General features: G+C 46.2%; 1 protein-coding gene across 5 annotated transcripts in view; it reads right to left on the bottom strand.

Annotated features, from left to right (window-relative positions):
* Window positions 1-12197, bottom strand: part of Orc3 (origin recognition complex subunit 3) — a 31498-nt gene extending 19301 nt beyond the window's left edge. For 4 of the 5 annotated variants that reach the window (XR_013319360.1, XR_013319361.1, XM_077685418.1 and 1 more), the window contains exons 1-7: window positions 12025-12197; window positions 11833-11958; window positions 9242-9365; window positions 8613-8761; window positions 7134-7223; window positions 6925-7058; window positions 5218-5377 (exon numbers count right to left, since the gene is read on the bottom strand). Coding sequence is in view for 2 of the 5 variants with exons in the window: in XM_077685418.1 (XP_077541544.1) it covers window positions 5218-5377; window positions 6925-7058; window positions 7134-7223; window positions 8613-8761; window positions 9242-9365; window positions 11833-11958; window positions 12025-12051 (810 nt within the window). In the remaining 3 variants the exon portion in view is untranslated. The remainder of the gene's footprint in view (window positions 1-5217; window positions 5378-6924; window positions 7059-7133; window positions 7224-8612; window positions 8762-9241; window positions 9366-11832; window positions 11959-12024) is intronic. The other variant, XR_013319362.1, reaches the window with a different exon arrangement.
* Between the last annotated feature and the right edge of the window lie 1014 nt (window positions 12198-13211).

Raw genomic sequence — 13211 nt, 5'->3', positions numbered from 1 at the left:
TGCTTTGACCCCTCGCTGCTTGAAAAACTGCTTTCCGCAGCGTAGTTGTTTTTGTTGTCGCGCCACGCAGGCGACGGGACTGAAGGGGGGCCTCATCCCTCTTCCACTGACGGGGAGAATTACGCGAGGCAAACTTTGCGCCCGCTGATTGTAACGTCGCAGGAGCCCTCTTGTTCGGCTCGAGAGACCAAGCTCTGTTCACGTAAACTAAGCGCCAGTGTGTTGAAACGTATTTCAGCATTTTTACGCAAGCGGCGTTCATGTGTGTGAACATAGGGCTGTCGTTGGGAGCAAATACTGTTTCCGCATTCATGTGTATGAATGAAGTGTTAAAGATGCGAGCAAATACTGCTTTCGCATTTGTGTGGTTAAGCATCGCGCCGGGCGGTCGATGCGACCGTGTGTGTTCTTTGTGCCCTGTACCGTATAGGGTTAGAACAGGTTCTAGCTCTGTTGACATTTCCAGAGTGGTTGCATTGCTGACAAACTTAGCGGTTGAACCGTCAGATTGTGTCACGTTGTTGATGCAATCGAGTTGATATTCTCCCTACCCTGCACGCTGCAGCGTTAGGACACTTTGGCGTGCTTTGTTGACGTTAACAAGCAGGTAGTTATGCCGACGCCATGGCAATTGTGGTATTTGACATCGAACCACGTGATGAATGGGATTAAAGGGCTACTGCAGCCTGTTTGCCCTGCCCTATACGTTGTAGGGTTTGGACTATTTATTGGGCTTTGTTGACATTAACAGAGCGATGGCAATGCTGACAACCTGGCAGTTGTCGTTAGGATTACGCCACAAAGGCGGTGCGATCGGAGAGCTATTTTTTCTGCCGTACACTGAAGGTGCGGGGAGTTTCTTTGTGCAGCTAAGCCACCCCGGCTTGGACCACATGACGGAGCGTGTTTATGCTGCTGTCTACTGTTCCGGGCGAGCTGCCGAGCCTGCTGAAGGGGTGCATTGCGGCATGCCGTCACCAGCCTGGCTGAGAGAGTCGGCAGTCTGGTCGCTCGGCGGCCACGGGCCATCACGGATGTGCCGCCACTTGAGCAACGCTTGCTTGGGTTGGCTGGTGCGATTCTTCCCGGAGCTACCTGCCTGCAGACATCAGCGGGCGACGACTGGGCCTGCTGGTGCACTACCAGCGGTGGCATTGGACGAGTGGAAGCCGGCGTAGGCAACACGATGCAGTGACTAACGATTTAATCGACGAACGAACTTTCCGTCGCCTCTAGTCCTGTAGTCAGCTCTCACCGGCGTACGCAAGGAATTTAGGAGGGAGGGATGTGGGGATCGCGACTTTCACGCGAACCCCTTTCTGGCTAGATTCCCATCGCGGCCGGCGCACAACGCGCATCGCTTACGCGACGGGAACCATACGGGAGGGCGCCAGCGACCGGACGGTTTTGTTGTTGCCCTGGTGGAAGCGTTGACCCTTTTCCCCTCTGCCTTACCCGAGAACCAGTTCTTCCTCGATACTAGCGCCACCGTAAGGCGAAGTCTGGGGGGACGTGGCATGACGAGGGGACGGTCTCTTGTCTTGGGAATCCGGTAGCGCGCGGACGTTTCGGCGCGCTGGTCTTGACCTGGGGGAACGCTCCACAAAGGACGCGTCCGGACGAGCTGGGAGACTGCACCCGCGCTCGCACGAGCAGCGCTCCGCTGCTCCGGTATGCAATCGGTGAGTCGAACTCTAGCGTTGTTTAATGCCTCGCTCCCAGTGTTACCGTTAAGCCTACGATTAGTCTGTATGCAGTGTATTGGATTTGCACTTTGCAATAAATGCTGCCATTGATGTTTTGCCCTCGCCGCCTCCTGCCTTTGTCTGTCTCCGCAAACAACGGGCCCGTCCGCAGCCGGCGCTCGCAAGGCATGTTTGCTGAGCGCGGATGGCTGCGGGGTGGGAAGTCACTAGGGTGTGAAATGTACAATCCCACAGTATACAGCACAAAGACGTACCTAACTGCAGTAGCTTGCCTTTGAGAGGTGCAGTGGCATGAAACACGACAAAGAACTGCAGAAAGTTATTTCCTGACTTATTTGCTTGAGCAGCCATAAGGGTAAAGAACAATCATCTTCTTTACAATGGCTGCGATTGGACACATGCCTCGCCAAATAACTCCTGCCTGCTTTGACCCCGCATCAGTTAAATCCATCATTTTCCCCCACAGATGTTCTTAGCTCATGACTCTATTTAGTGTTTATTGCTTCCCTCTGCCTTCTTTCCCAACCCTCAGCAACAACAAATTTAATTGTGTCATCTGTCCATCGTAGACCCTCTACTTTCTAAAACCATAAGAAGACACAGAAGAAACAAAAAAAAAATGTTAAACAATGTGTGATACCACAAGATGTAAGTACAACCAACTAGTACCAGTACTAGCCCTGTTAAAGGGGCCACAAAGACAGAATGAAACACAACTTTGTTCAATTTGACAAAACCAACCCTTCGTAACTCATCCAGCACCACTCCAGCCACGAAAGACGTTTTCGTAAGTGAAAAAACTCAAGGAATACTGAAAAACTTTCAAACTTCATGCTACGGTGATGCAATATGCGGCCGAAATGTTGGGACCGCTTTGAATAAACGCCCTTGGTTGGTGTATTTGCCTCTTCAAGTTTAACCCAACCAGACAGAGTTCTGTTGAAGATGTTCACATTCAAATATGGGAAGGAGTATTGCAATAGAGGCCAGCACTGAAAATATCGCTGTCAGTGTGTTTTCTGCACATTAGCATTCAAGTGATACGATCGAAAGAAACTTAGAGGCCCCACTACAACTTCCCAGTCATGTTTCTTGGTGGTGGCTTTAATTGGCAACCGCCAATCGCACAAACAACATTCCAAGACATCATAGAGACATCACCGGAAGGCAACCACTGCTTTATCTTTTTTGTCTAATCACTCCATTATTTGTATGAAGTGTGCGATAAAATTGGTATCATTGTTATCGAAACAAAGCGGCCTTTTAAATGAAGCTACTTGCATTTTGCCTTAATGGCCTCGTTAACCAAGGAATTCATCGTACTAACGAACATTAAGACAGGGACAAAGCTAAAGAGGAAACGAAACACATTAGAACTTCAACTTGGTGTACGAAATGGCCATGCCTTACGTACACCAAGTGTCCCACCACCTGAAAAAGGTTGGTGGGAAGTGTGGTGTGCAGGTGGTGTTCCGGCGCCTGAGAGGCTGTCAAAGATGGTGAGTAGGATGAATAACCCCTGCACCAAGCCCTGCTGTGCCGTAAAGCACACAAGTAGGTTTGTGGATTATGCGACGGGGGTGGTCTACAGGATCCCCCTGTCATGCAAAAAGTGCTACGTTGGCCAAACAGGCAGGTGCCTTAATGTAAGGCTCAGAGAGCACCATGCGGCCGTGAATGCGCAGATGGGGGCTGGTCACCTGGCTGATCATTGCCATAGGTGCATGGGTTGCACTCCAGATTACCGTAAAAACCCGCGTATAATACGAGGTTTTTTTCCAAATTTTACTATGTAAAATTTTTGCCTCGTATTATATGTGGATCCCAAAGTTTTCAGCCGAAAATTTGCACTTTCGGTTTCGGTTTCAGCGGAGGGTGGGCCTTCTTGCGGTGGCGTTAGCTGGCTGCTGCTTCTGTCAGCCGGCGCCATTTTGATTGTTTTGACCACGCGAAGGATCGGCACGTTCCCCGCAACTCTATCAAGATGTCGGGTGCACGAAGGCAGTATTCAACGGCAATAAAAAGAAAAGTTATTTTATGTGCCGAGACCATCAGTAATTGCGCCGCAGGACGGCAGTTCGGCGTCACCGAAGGCAGCATTCGCGGGTGGAGAAAGCAACTGGTGCTTGACTGGATAAAGTCTGTGTGGTGTCGGCGGCCTGGAGCACTGTTGGGGGTTCCCGTCAGCGCTCATGTTGGACGCCTTTCGCTGCCACCTGGACGATGCCGGGAATAAGTTGTTGCGCGAACCCCGCATCGAGCTCATTGTCATTCCAGGAGGAATGACATCCCAGCTGCAACCGCTAGACGTTTGCATCAACAAGCCTTTCAAAGACTGCATCAGGTCCTGCTACCAAGAGTGGATGAGGTCAGGAGACCCGTAAGTGACAGCTACCGGATGGCTGACGCGGGCTTCTCCAGCAGTGCTTTGTGTCTGCATCGCGGATGCGTGGGCCAGCATCCCAGAGGAGCTCGTCAGTCGCTCTTTTAAGAAATGCGGCATCTCGAACGCCCTTGATGGCACTGAGGACCACTTTCTGTGGGAAGACATTTCCAACAAGGCGACTTCAGAAGACAGCGGCAGTGAACCTGACGATGACTGAACGGACGTCGGGAGACAGTGCCAGTGAAAACTGACAATGACTGAAGGATAACTGCAGTGCAAATAAATGTTTTCTGTGCTCTTTACCTCGTATTATATGCGGATGAAAACTTTTTTTTCTGATTTTGCTGTCCCCGAATTACACCTCGTATTATACGCGGGTTCGTATTATACGCGGGTTTTTACGGTACTGCCAGACACGCATCGTGTACAGGTCTTCCTCCCAAACAGACAGAGAAATTGTTGAGGCTTTCTTGACAGGCAGAGAAGGGGAAAGGTGCGTCAGCACACCGTCCTTGGCACCGTCCACAAAGGAATTCAATTTTTTGGAGAAGAGTAGGTGGTTGCGCGTGGGCGATGAATGAATTGCTGTACAAACGCGTGGGTTTAATTTACACCATGTGATATGGGCCGGCATTGTAATGTGGCCTGTGGTATGAGCTATACTGTTTTGTTTTTGCTACGTTTTTGTGACAACCATTTCAAATATTAAGAACATTTTGGTGTTTCCCTGTTTCTGCGGCATAAATTGAGTTGAAGTTCTAGCGTGTGTTTAGTCTCCTCTTTAGCTTTATCCCTCTCTTAATGTTCGCTAGTACGGTGAAAGCCTTAGTAACCAACTCGTTTAACTTAGCGCTTCAGTTGCCCTTTAACCATCCTTCACACTAATCCATTGCCTAACTCCACTCCTTTTCCATGATGATGAGCTACAAATACGTCATCCCACGTGTACCAAATGTCCCTTGGAACAAATTATTATTAACTGCGTAAGGCATACACTTTGCTTGTGCAGCCTCTACAAGCATGATGGCCTCACAAGCATGATGGCAGAGCCTGGCCCAGTAAGATGAAGCTCAAAAATGTCAATGACGCAGAGGGGCTATATTAGCACTATAATGTTTTTCCTACCTTTTCGAAGACTTGGCTCAGGTATTCAGTCACAGGTTTAGAGAAAAACGTTTCAATGTCCAAGCACGAGGACGCGTTCTGAGGAATCATGCTGTGGATTGCCATAACAGTTGTCGACACTCCGAAGATGAGGACAATGGGTAACTTTTCCAAGTAGTTGCTGAAAGGAAGGAGGGTTCAGCAAAAACATAAGGTTCGCCTCTCACAGCTCCCACTCTGCCTCAGGCAAGCCTTAAGCAAACACTAAGCTCTGAGATATGTGCTTTCTTTCATTTTGTAATAAAAAGAAATGAAGCGAAAAACTACTAATAAAAAGAAGGCCCCAGGAATGTTAAAGGGACAGACAACCGATTTCTGTCGCGTATATGTTCTCTAGCTCATATGAAAGCCAGCGTTTTATATAGCCCGGTAACCACAAGCAATTTCTAAACGAACTGGCGGAAATAATTTTAATTTGGCAGCAAACTTCCTGAAATCGGAAGGGTGGCGGTTCGTAGTGTAGAAACTTGAAACTACAATGTGTCCCTGTCACATGACCTGCAAACCTAGCAGCTACTGTAATTGCTTAAACGTTTATTTAAGTATTGAAAACCTTTTTATAGGCGTATTTGTTCAAGGTTAAATTGTATATGTATTTCTAAAAATTATTTTGAAAATTTTAAAAACACGCCGCCCAGCGTCGCTGGGTTGCTCTCAGTGTGGCTAACTGAGCCAACGTTACTTTGAACTGAGCCACCGTGCCCAGAATCAACGGCAGCGTTCAGTGAACAGACCCAGCGAAGGATCTTTGACGATTCTGTCCGAGTCAGGGGCGTTTGTTCTGCCAAAATATTTGATTCCAGTTTCCAAATACGCCAACGGCAGCTTAAAAAAAAAAAAGAACATCGCGCCCGGGGAGAATCGAACTTCCCGCGCCTCCACAACGTGAAGCCAGATTCTACCTATCGTCTATCTCAACAGATGGCGCATTCGTGCAAAATAGACCGTTGCATTAAAAACACACATAAAGGAACAGGAAAGCGTGTGATTCAAACTTTTTTAGCTGGGAACAAGTTTTTAAATATCGTTTTTTATTTCGCATACAGACAAAAGTATGTTCGAGCTACTCTATGTCATGGTTGCCAGCATTAGTTTTTTTGAGGGACACATACGGCTCGTAGATCAAAAAATTCGATTTAAAAAGTTCTAGAGCGTTATCAGCAAAACCGTTTCTCGTCAAGGTGCTTTAAGTGATGCCCTTTCATTTGGGATAGAGAATATATACTCGACAAAAATCGGTTGTCTGTCCCTTTAAACTGGCGTTTTGTCTTTTAACTACCCAAATAATTACATGGTCATTCTGCGAAGTGAACCCATATTTCGTATAAGCATACTTTCTCCCACTTCTGCCATTATTGCTTATCAAATCAACCTCTTCTTATAGACATCACACCAGCTGCATGGTGCACACAAGTTCAGCTTCAAAGGATGGTCCTGACACTCAAACCTAAGTAAGCTGTCTATAGGGAGTGTCCATGGCCAGCTAACAGTTACCTGCAGGGAACAAGCAAACTTGCCAGCACAGTCAGGGGCTGCATTATTGACTTGCCTTATGGCCAACAAATCATTCTGTTACATCACAAACATCTGGAAAAACTTCGTTGCCCTTTATAGAACAAGTCCTCTCAGTATAACATAAAGAAAGACAAGTACTGCTGAAAATGTTACCTGCATATCAAGATAAAATCCTGGAGTGCCGAAACTTTAAATCCTTCAAAGTCCTCCAGTATGATGACAATTGGGTCTTCTTTACGAATTCCACTGGGCATCTTCTTCTGCCGCTTGGATGGGGACCCTGGGAGCTTAAGGCAAAACACACGCTTCCAAACAAACAATTCCCCAATGTGATCAAGTAATTCGCAAGCCTCAATGCTTACCCTGGTCGTCACTTCACGCTCGTGCCACTCTGCCAGCATGGACATGGTGCATGCATTTCTCTTCACCTCCACATCTTCACAGCCAGAACCCTGGGTACGTCATTGCGATCAGACTTTCACAAGCACTGGTCTGATCCATTTTTAGCCTATGTTAATGCTAGAAAATAGACCAGAAATAAGCACACAGGCTTCTTTGGTGAGGACAACATTTACAAACAAGGGGCTCAAAGGAACTGCAACTGAGGAAACAGAATTGAATTTCTCGACATTACTCAAACAAATTATAACGAAAAGGTTCAGCTTTATATGACAATAGAAAAATTGACACAAGAACCCCAACAAATGACCTGCTATGTGAGGGGTTTAAGTTTTGCCATCGAAATTCACACGGTGCTGCAAGGTAAAAATTTAAGGTCTCTGGTAAATTTATGTTATGCAATGAAAGGGACCATGTAGACAAAATACAAGTTTGGTTCATTCGAAAGATTGCCTCGTTGGAATACTACTGACACCACTTTTAATGTAAATGTTGCTCAAATAAGTTATACAATTGGAAAAAAGGGAATGGCCATGCGACCCACTAGCCCATTTCCCGCAACAGAACCTATGATGTCATATGCCCAGCTGTGCAATTGGCTGAGGCCGGCAAAAGCAAACGTTCATTAGGCTGAGCTTAAAGCTTGCCGAACAAGCTATTTGCACTAAAATGTAATGCATATTCATTTTACAGCAGCAAGAATGGTGGTGTAAACAATGAAAGTTTTGAAAATAGACGTTAACACAGAAGTGCCGATGTGCACTGCACTTGTTACTAGGCGCACAATGCTTGTTTTAGCTGCACCGATGTAGAGTTGTCTTACACGAAACTTGCCGATTGGCATAAGTGACGTTGCCTTACGTGACCCTGTTTGTCCAGAATACCCCATGTTTCACAAACAATTACTTTCTACAGTAACAAAAACAAGCCAGGTGAAAAATGCCGTCAAAAACAAAGCAACGGCGGACAACGGTCCATGGCTGAGTATGGTAGCGCTGTCTGGAAGGACTGACGGCAAGCAAGGCTGCCGAGCCGAATGACGCAGTGGAAGCTCATTTGAATACATGCATGTATGACTTCATGGAAGACGTCGGGAAAACAAATAATTTGGCGGGAGAATCGAAATTTTAACCTAAATTGATTAATTTCTCAATGAATATATGGCATCATTTGCTGCCGGACAAGCACTAGGGGCACTATAAAACACGAAATATTTTGAATAAGACAAACATATTTTGTCTGCATGGCCCCCTTTAAAACTGAGATCTCAAACGGTAATAACCAAAAAGTGAAAACAGGTTTCCCATCATGTACACAGAGATCTGGCTGTCTGCCCCTCAGTGCCCCACAGCAAACATATCCTCCAGGTATAAGATCAATGCCACACAAAAGTCCCCTTAATATCCCACCGAGTGTTAATTTTGACTAGAAGTCACCGTTACCTGCATAATGTCCACCACAGCCTTGTGCACCATGGTGGCAATAGAGCCGCAGTCCTTGGCATGGAGCCTGGCAACCATCTGGGTGACCGAGGAGCGCAGCTTTGAAACCAAGAGGTTGAAGACTGCAGTGTGGTCCGACATGTTGACACCTAAATTTGGCACACACGTTAGCCCATACATAAAAAGAAATTGCAGCGCGAACAGAACTCCAGGGCCCCTCCAATCAGCCCTTGTGATGTTAGGCTCAGAAAACTTACCGCTTGCTCTTCTAGATTTTACAGGCAGTTTAAGTACCTTAAATAATTTTGCACAATAAATTTAGCTGAAAGTTTGCACAGTGCGAGTCTCTTCTCTCTCACATCCACGTCGTTTTGCACAATCATCTTAAGTAATGGGTTACCAACATGCCCAGAATGCTACTCTTTTTAAGCTCTACAATAAATGCAGTGCAGAACTTGCCCAACTGCATCCTTTCACTTTCGAAGTTGGTTTAAATAAGTTCCACTGCAAAATGTTACAAATCCGGTCCGTACGAGTTTTCAAAGCTGACAACCCATACATTGCCCACCTTCTTCTGAAGAAGTGCAGCCGTTTAGAGGGGAATGATCGAGTGCCAAAGTCACACGTACCCATCATGAGGGCTGCTACAGGTATGTCCAGTCTCTTGGATGCCTCCGTTAGGGCAGGGTTGCGAGTATGCACGAACGCCACCACACCGTTGAGAATATCGGCATGGGCATCCGCTTGGCATTTCTGTCACAGAGCCAGCAACACAAGAAAGCCTTGTTCAGTGAAGAGGGGGTGAGGCAGCAAGATGTTTCAAGCCGGTTTCCCAATCCCCCCTCAAAGGGCATACAGATTTTTGTATTTTTACACTAGATTTATTTTTATCCATTTCTTCCTTGCTTTGACCCCAAACTTGAAGCTGGAAAGAGCTGTTTCACTGAATCATTTTTTTTTCAACTATAGTGTCACTAATGTCCCCATAAGCACCTATTACTGAAGATCTACAGCCTTCAACGTAACAGCAGGGCAGAATGAATTAAGGAATTTTCAACTAACGGTTTCTAGTCATTAATGCTGAACAAAACTGAATCTAGCCACATGCCTGTGAAATCTGATGTCCCAAATAGATTAGTCCAGGGGCCCCTGTTGCTTTTTGATAGGCATAGATGACATGGCTAATAACATAGGCTCCAACGTCCACCTGTTCACAAATGACTACGCTATCTGCAGGAAAATAGCAAGCTCTGCTAATAGACTACACTCCAGACTGATCTACCAATAGTATCTGAGTGGTTTCACACCTGACAAAATGATATTAACAGAGATAAAACTAAGCATGCGAAGTTGACTTCCTTTACCCCTTCAATCCCAAATCGACACGTGTATCAAGCCAGTCCAGATGTTTAGGTATCTCGGTGCCTCTAAAATTCAAACTTAACGTAAACACTGAAATGAAATACCTAGCCTGTAAACAGTCTGAAAAAGAACCTTTACATTGCCTGTTGCTAAGGGCATGTGCAGCATTCTGAGTGAACATGACGGATTTTGAGCACAAGTGCTTTATCTTGGAAGAAAGAGGTAAATGACGGTGCAATTGCTTTAGTGTGGGTACGATGATAAAATGTAAATAAAATAAACTGAAATTTTTATTTAAAGGACACTAAAGTAAGAAGTTGGCCCATATCGGTAGATTACTGATTTTGCGGAGTTTTACACGCCAATGTTACACCTAATGCTACGAGGTTCACTGCAGTGGAGGGCTCCGGATTAATTTAGACCACCTGGGGAATTTTAACTTGCACTAAAATTCGATACATGGCCGTTTTCGCTTTGATCTGAAAAGCAGCCACCACGACTGGGATTGAACCCGCATCCTTGGGCTCAGCAGCACAACACCATTGCCATTTAGCCACTACAGTGGGTCATATTGGTAGTTTCAGTGTCATTGATACAGCTCTTGTTGATTGATTGTAGGGTTTAACGCGCCGGCGCAATGCAGGCGATGAGGTGCGCCGTAGTGGAGGGCTCCGGATTAATTCTGACCACCCGGGGATCTTTAACATGCGCCGAAATCTCGTACACACGGGCGTTTTTGCTTTTCGCCTCCATCAGAAAAGCGGCCACTGATGTGGGAAATCCAACCCGCGACCTCGTGCCCAGCAGCGCAGCACCTTAGCCACTGAGCCACCGCGGCGGATAATACAGCTCTTTGTAACAGCAGCACTTGTTACAGCAGAAATTTTTGAAGAAGTGAGAACTGATGGGTGACTAAACATAAACAAGAAATCTGGGCCAGCTGGTTCCCACTTCAGAGAGAGAGAGAGAGAGAGAGAGAGAGAGAGAGAGAGAGAGAGAGAGAGAGAGAGAGAGAGAGAGAGAGAGAGAGATATTGGCGGCCCACACACCTTTTTTGCACTACAGTTTGTAATGGTTCAGATCTTGAACGGTGAACTGGGACTGCACAAGTTTGGCCATACATTTTTATGGAAGACAAAAACGAAACAAAACAAAAAAAAAGCAAGGTATGGGTGCACCTAAATGTCAAATAAATATATCTGGTAGCTTCTGTTTACCACATGGTCCCTCTAAGGCTTTTTTTTAGACCACACTTGCACATTGTGTCCGGGTGAGCTGGCCTGTGATGTACAGCACTGAAGGCTTTAACTACTGCACAAAAAGCCGGTGCACTGAAAATTCTCCCTCTCACTCGTGCTCCCTCCCCCCTTTTTTCATGGGAAAAACTTCCAATTTTGCCAGTAGCAAAATAATAACAAAGATCGCTCACTGGCGCCTGAGTGACTGCAAGATGGTCTCGACATCCTGCACCGAATTTCCAAATTAGAGGTCTATAGGCCTTTAACTAAGGTTATAGACCTTTAATAGGTATACCTATTAAGAATAAACTTGGCTGAATACCCTACTAACCTGTGCCCGTGAACCGGCCCTCACCCGTTAAAGGGTCAGTACCTTACAGTTACCATCAAAGGACGGCATACGAGTGTTGCGCCAATTCACATCGTTTTATTCATTGTTGCGGCGTTTAGCTGTTTAACAAACAAAACACAATTCAAAGACTCGTGTCCTGCGTGTTGACGGCTCCGAATCAATTAGAGAACCGTCACAAGCCCTGGCACGCCGGCAAATGGGCTCACTGGTTTAGCGGGCGGGCAGAGTGGCAGGAATCAACGTTTTTAGATTGAATCACGGCTCTTACCAGCACTTCACTTTCTAGGTACGTCCAGGTCTCCTGGTACGTCCTATATCGGACACCAATTTGCTCCTCCGTAGACTTTACAGTCTTGCTCTGTTTTGTTTTTCGAGGCAGGGATACAAAGCACGCCTGCAAGCAGTACAACGATGAATGGGCAGAACGAACGGTTACTCGAGTCGTAGTGCACGAGCTTACCTGCGATATGCTTTTCAGCTCCTCCATACTGACGCAGAAAATGAACTCAGAGGCACTCACGGGCCGCTAAACAATCAACTGTGAGCTTTTTTTACAGCATCACCATTCCTCTGCCCGCCGTCAAAACAGCCGCGCTAAATGAACCACAGAAATGAACCCACCGCGTGCGCTGTGAGAAATACAGATGATGATATTACTTGCTAAGGTTACCAGATAAATTTTGTCAGCACGTCATCAAATAAAAAAAATGTGGTCACAAATGCCTTGACATTGCGTTATTTAGTGCTTGATCAAATTTAAAAGAAGCTTTATTTGTAACAATGCAATAAACAACAAAAAGATGGGACGAATACAAGTTTCAGTTTCCATTTCGTTTCCTAAAGCTGTGGGCTAGACTTCCGTAAACAAATGCGCCCGCGCGTGCGCACGCACTGACATCTTGGCTGGCATTGAGTTAATTATTTAGCGACATTAACCTGGTTGACCGTGGACCAGCCTACATTGGAGTCGCTGTAACGGCCATACCTTGTTGATTCAAGGTAACCTGTTTGTTGTCCGCAGTATGTGGTACAGCAACGCACCAAAGACGATCGGGTCTATAAAATCTCAATTCACAGGCTGTGCTACCTTCATGAATAACAGCCGCTGATATGTTTGCCCTTATTCATTCGTGCATGGGGAACAAAGCAGGTAGAAAAGACAGCACTGCGAACCGCTGTTCTCTTACCAACATGCACCAATTAACCCAACTTGGCACTGTCCTCAAACGTGCACCACCTGGCCCAATCTTGCCTCATTTAAATCCTGTTCGATAACTGGTGGTATAGTTCACTCGTGCATTTGTGTTTTGTTCACCAGCCAATAATAAACAGGCAAGGTTTGAGACAGGGACTTGGTCTTGAAGCTCTAATGGGTCTTGATGAGCGGGACCCAGGAAACCAGAAGGCTTGGTACGCGGCAGAAATTTATTTCCCGATGTGGACACGGCTACATGCAGGCTGATTGGGTTGGTCATGAGGGCACATCCTGTGACAACTGAACAGCATACTTCCCAGCACTGGACAATGCAGTGGGCAGTATTTAGGTCAACATGCTTTCCAGAGGCCTTTTGAGCTTGCTTCTAAATATCTTGCACTGCCCAGATCAACTTTTCTACCGTGAAAGTGCTAGACGTGCCACCTGCAAAA

This window comes from Haemaphysalis longicornis, unplaced genomic scaffold, assembly GCF_048455015.1.
Source record: "Haemaphysalis longicornis isolate Haplotype H1 unplaced genomic scaffold, Haemaphysalis longicornis Haplotype H1 scaffold_9, whole genome shotgun sequence".
NCBI classification, from domain to species: Eukaryota; Metazoa; Arthropoda; class Arachnida; order Ixodida; family Ixodidae; genus Haemaphysalis; species Haemaphysalis longicornis.
This window is presented reverse-complemented; position numbering and strand designations above follow the sequence as displayed.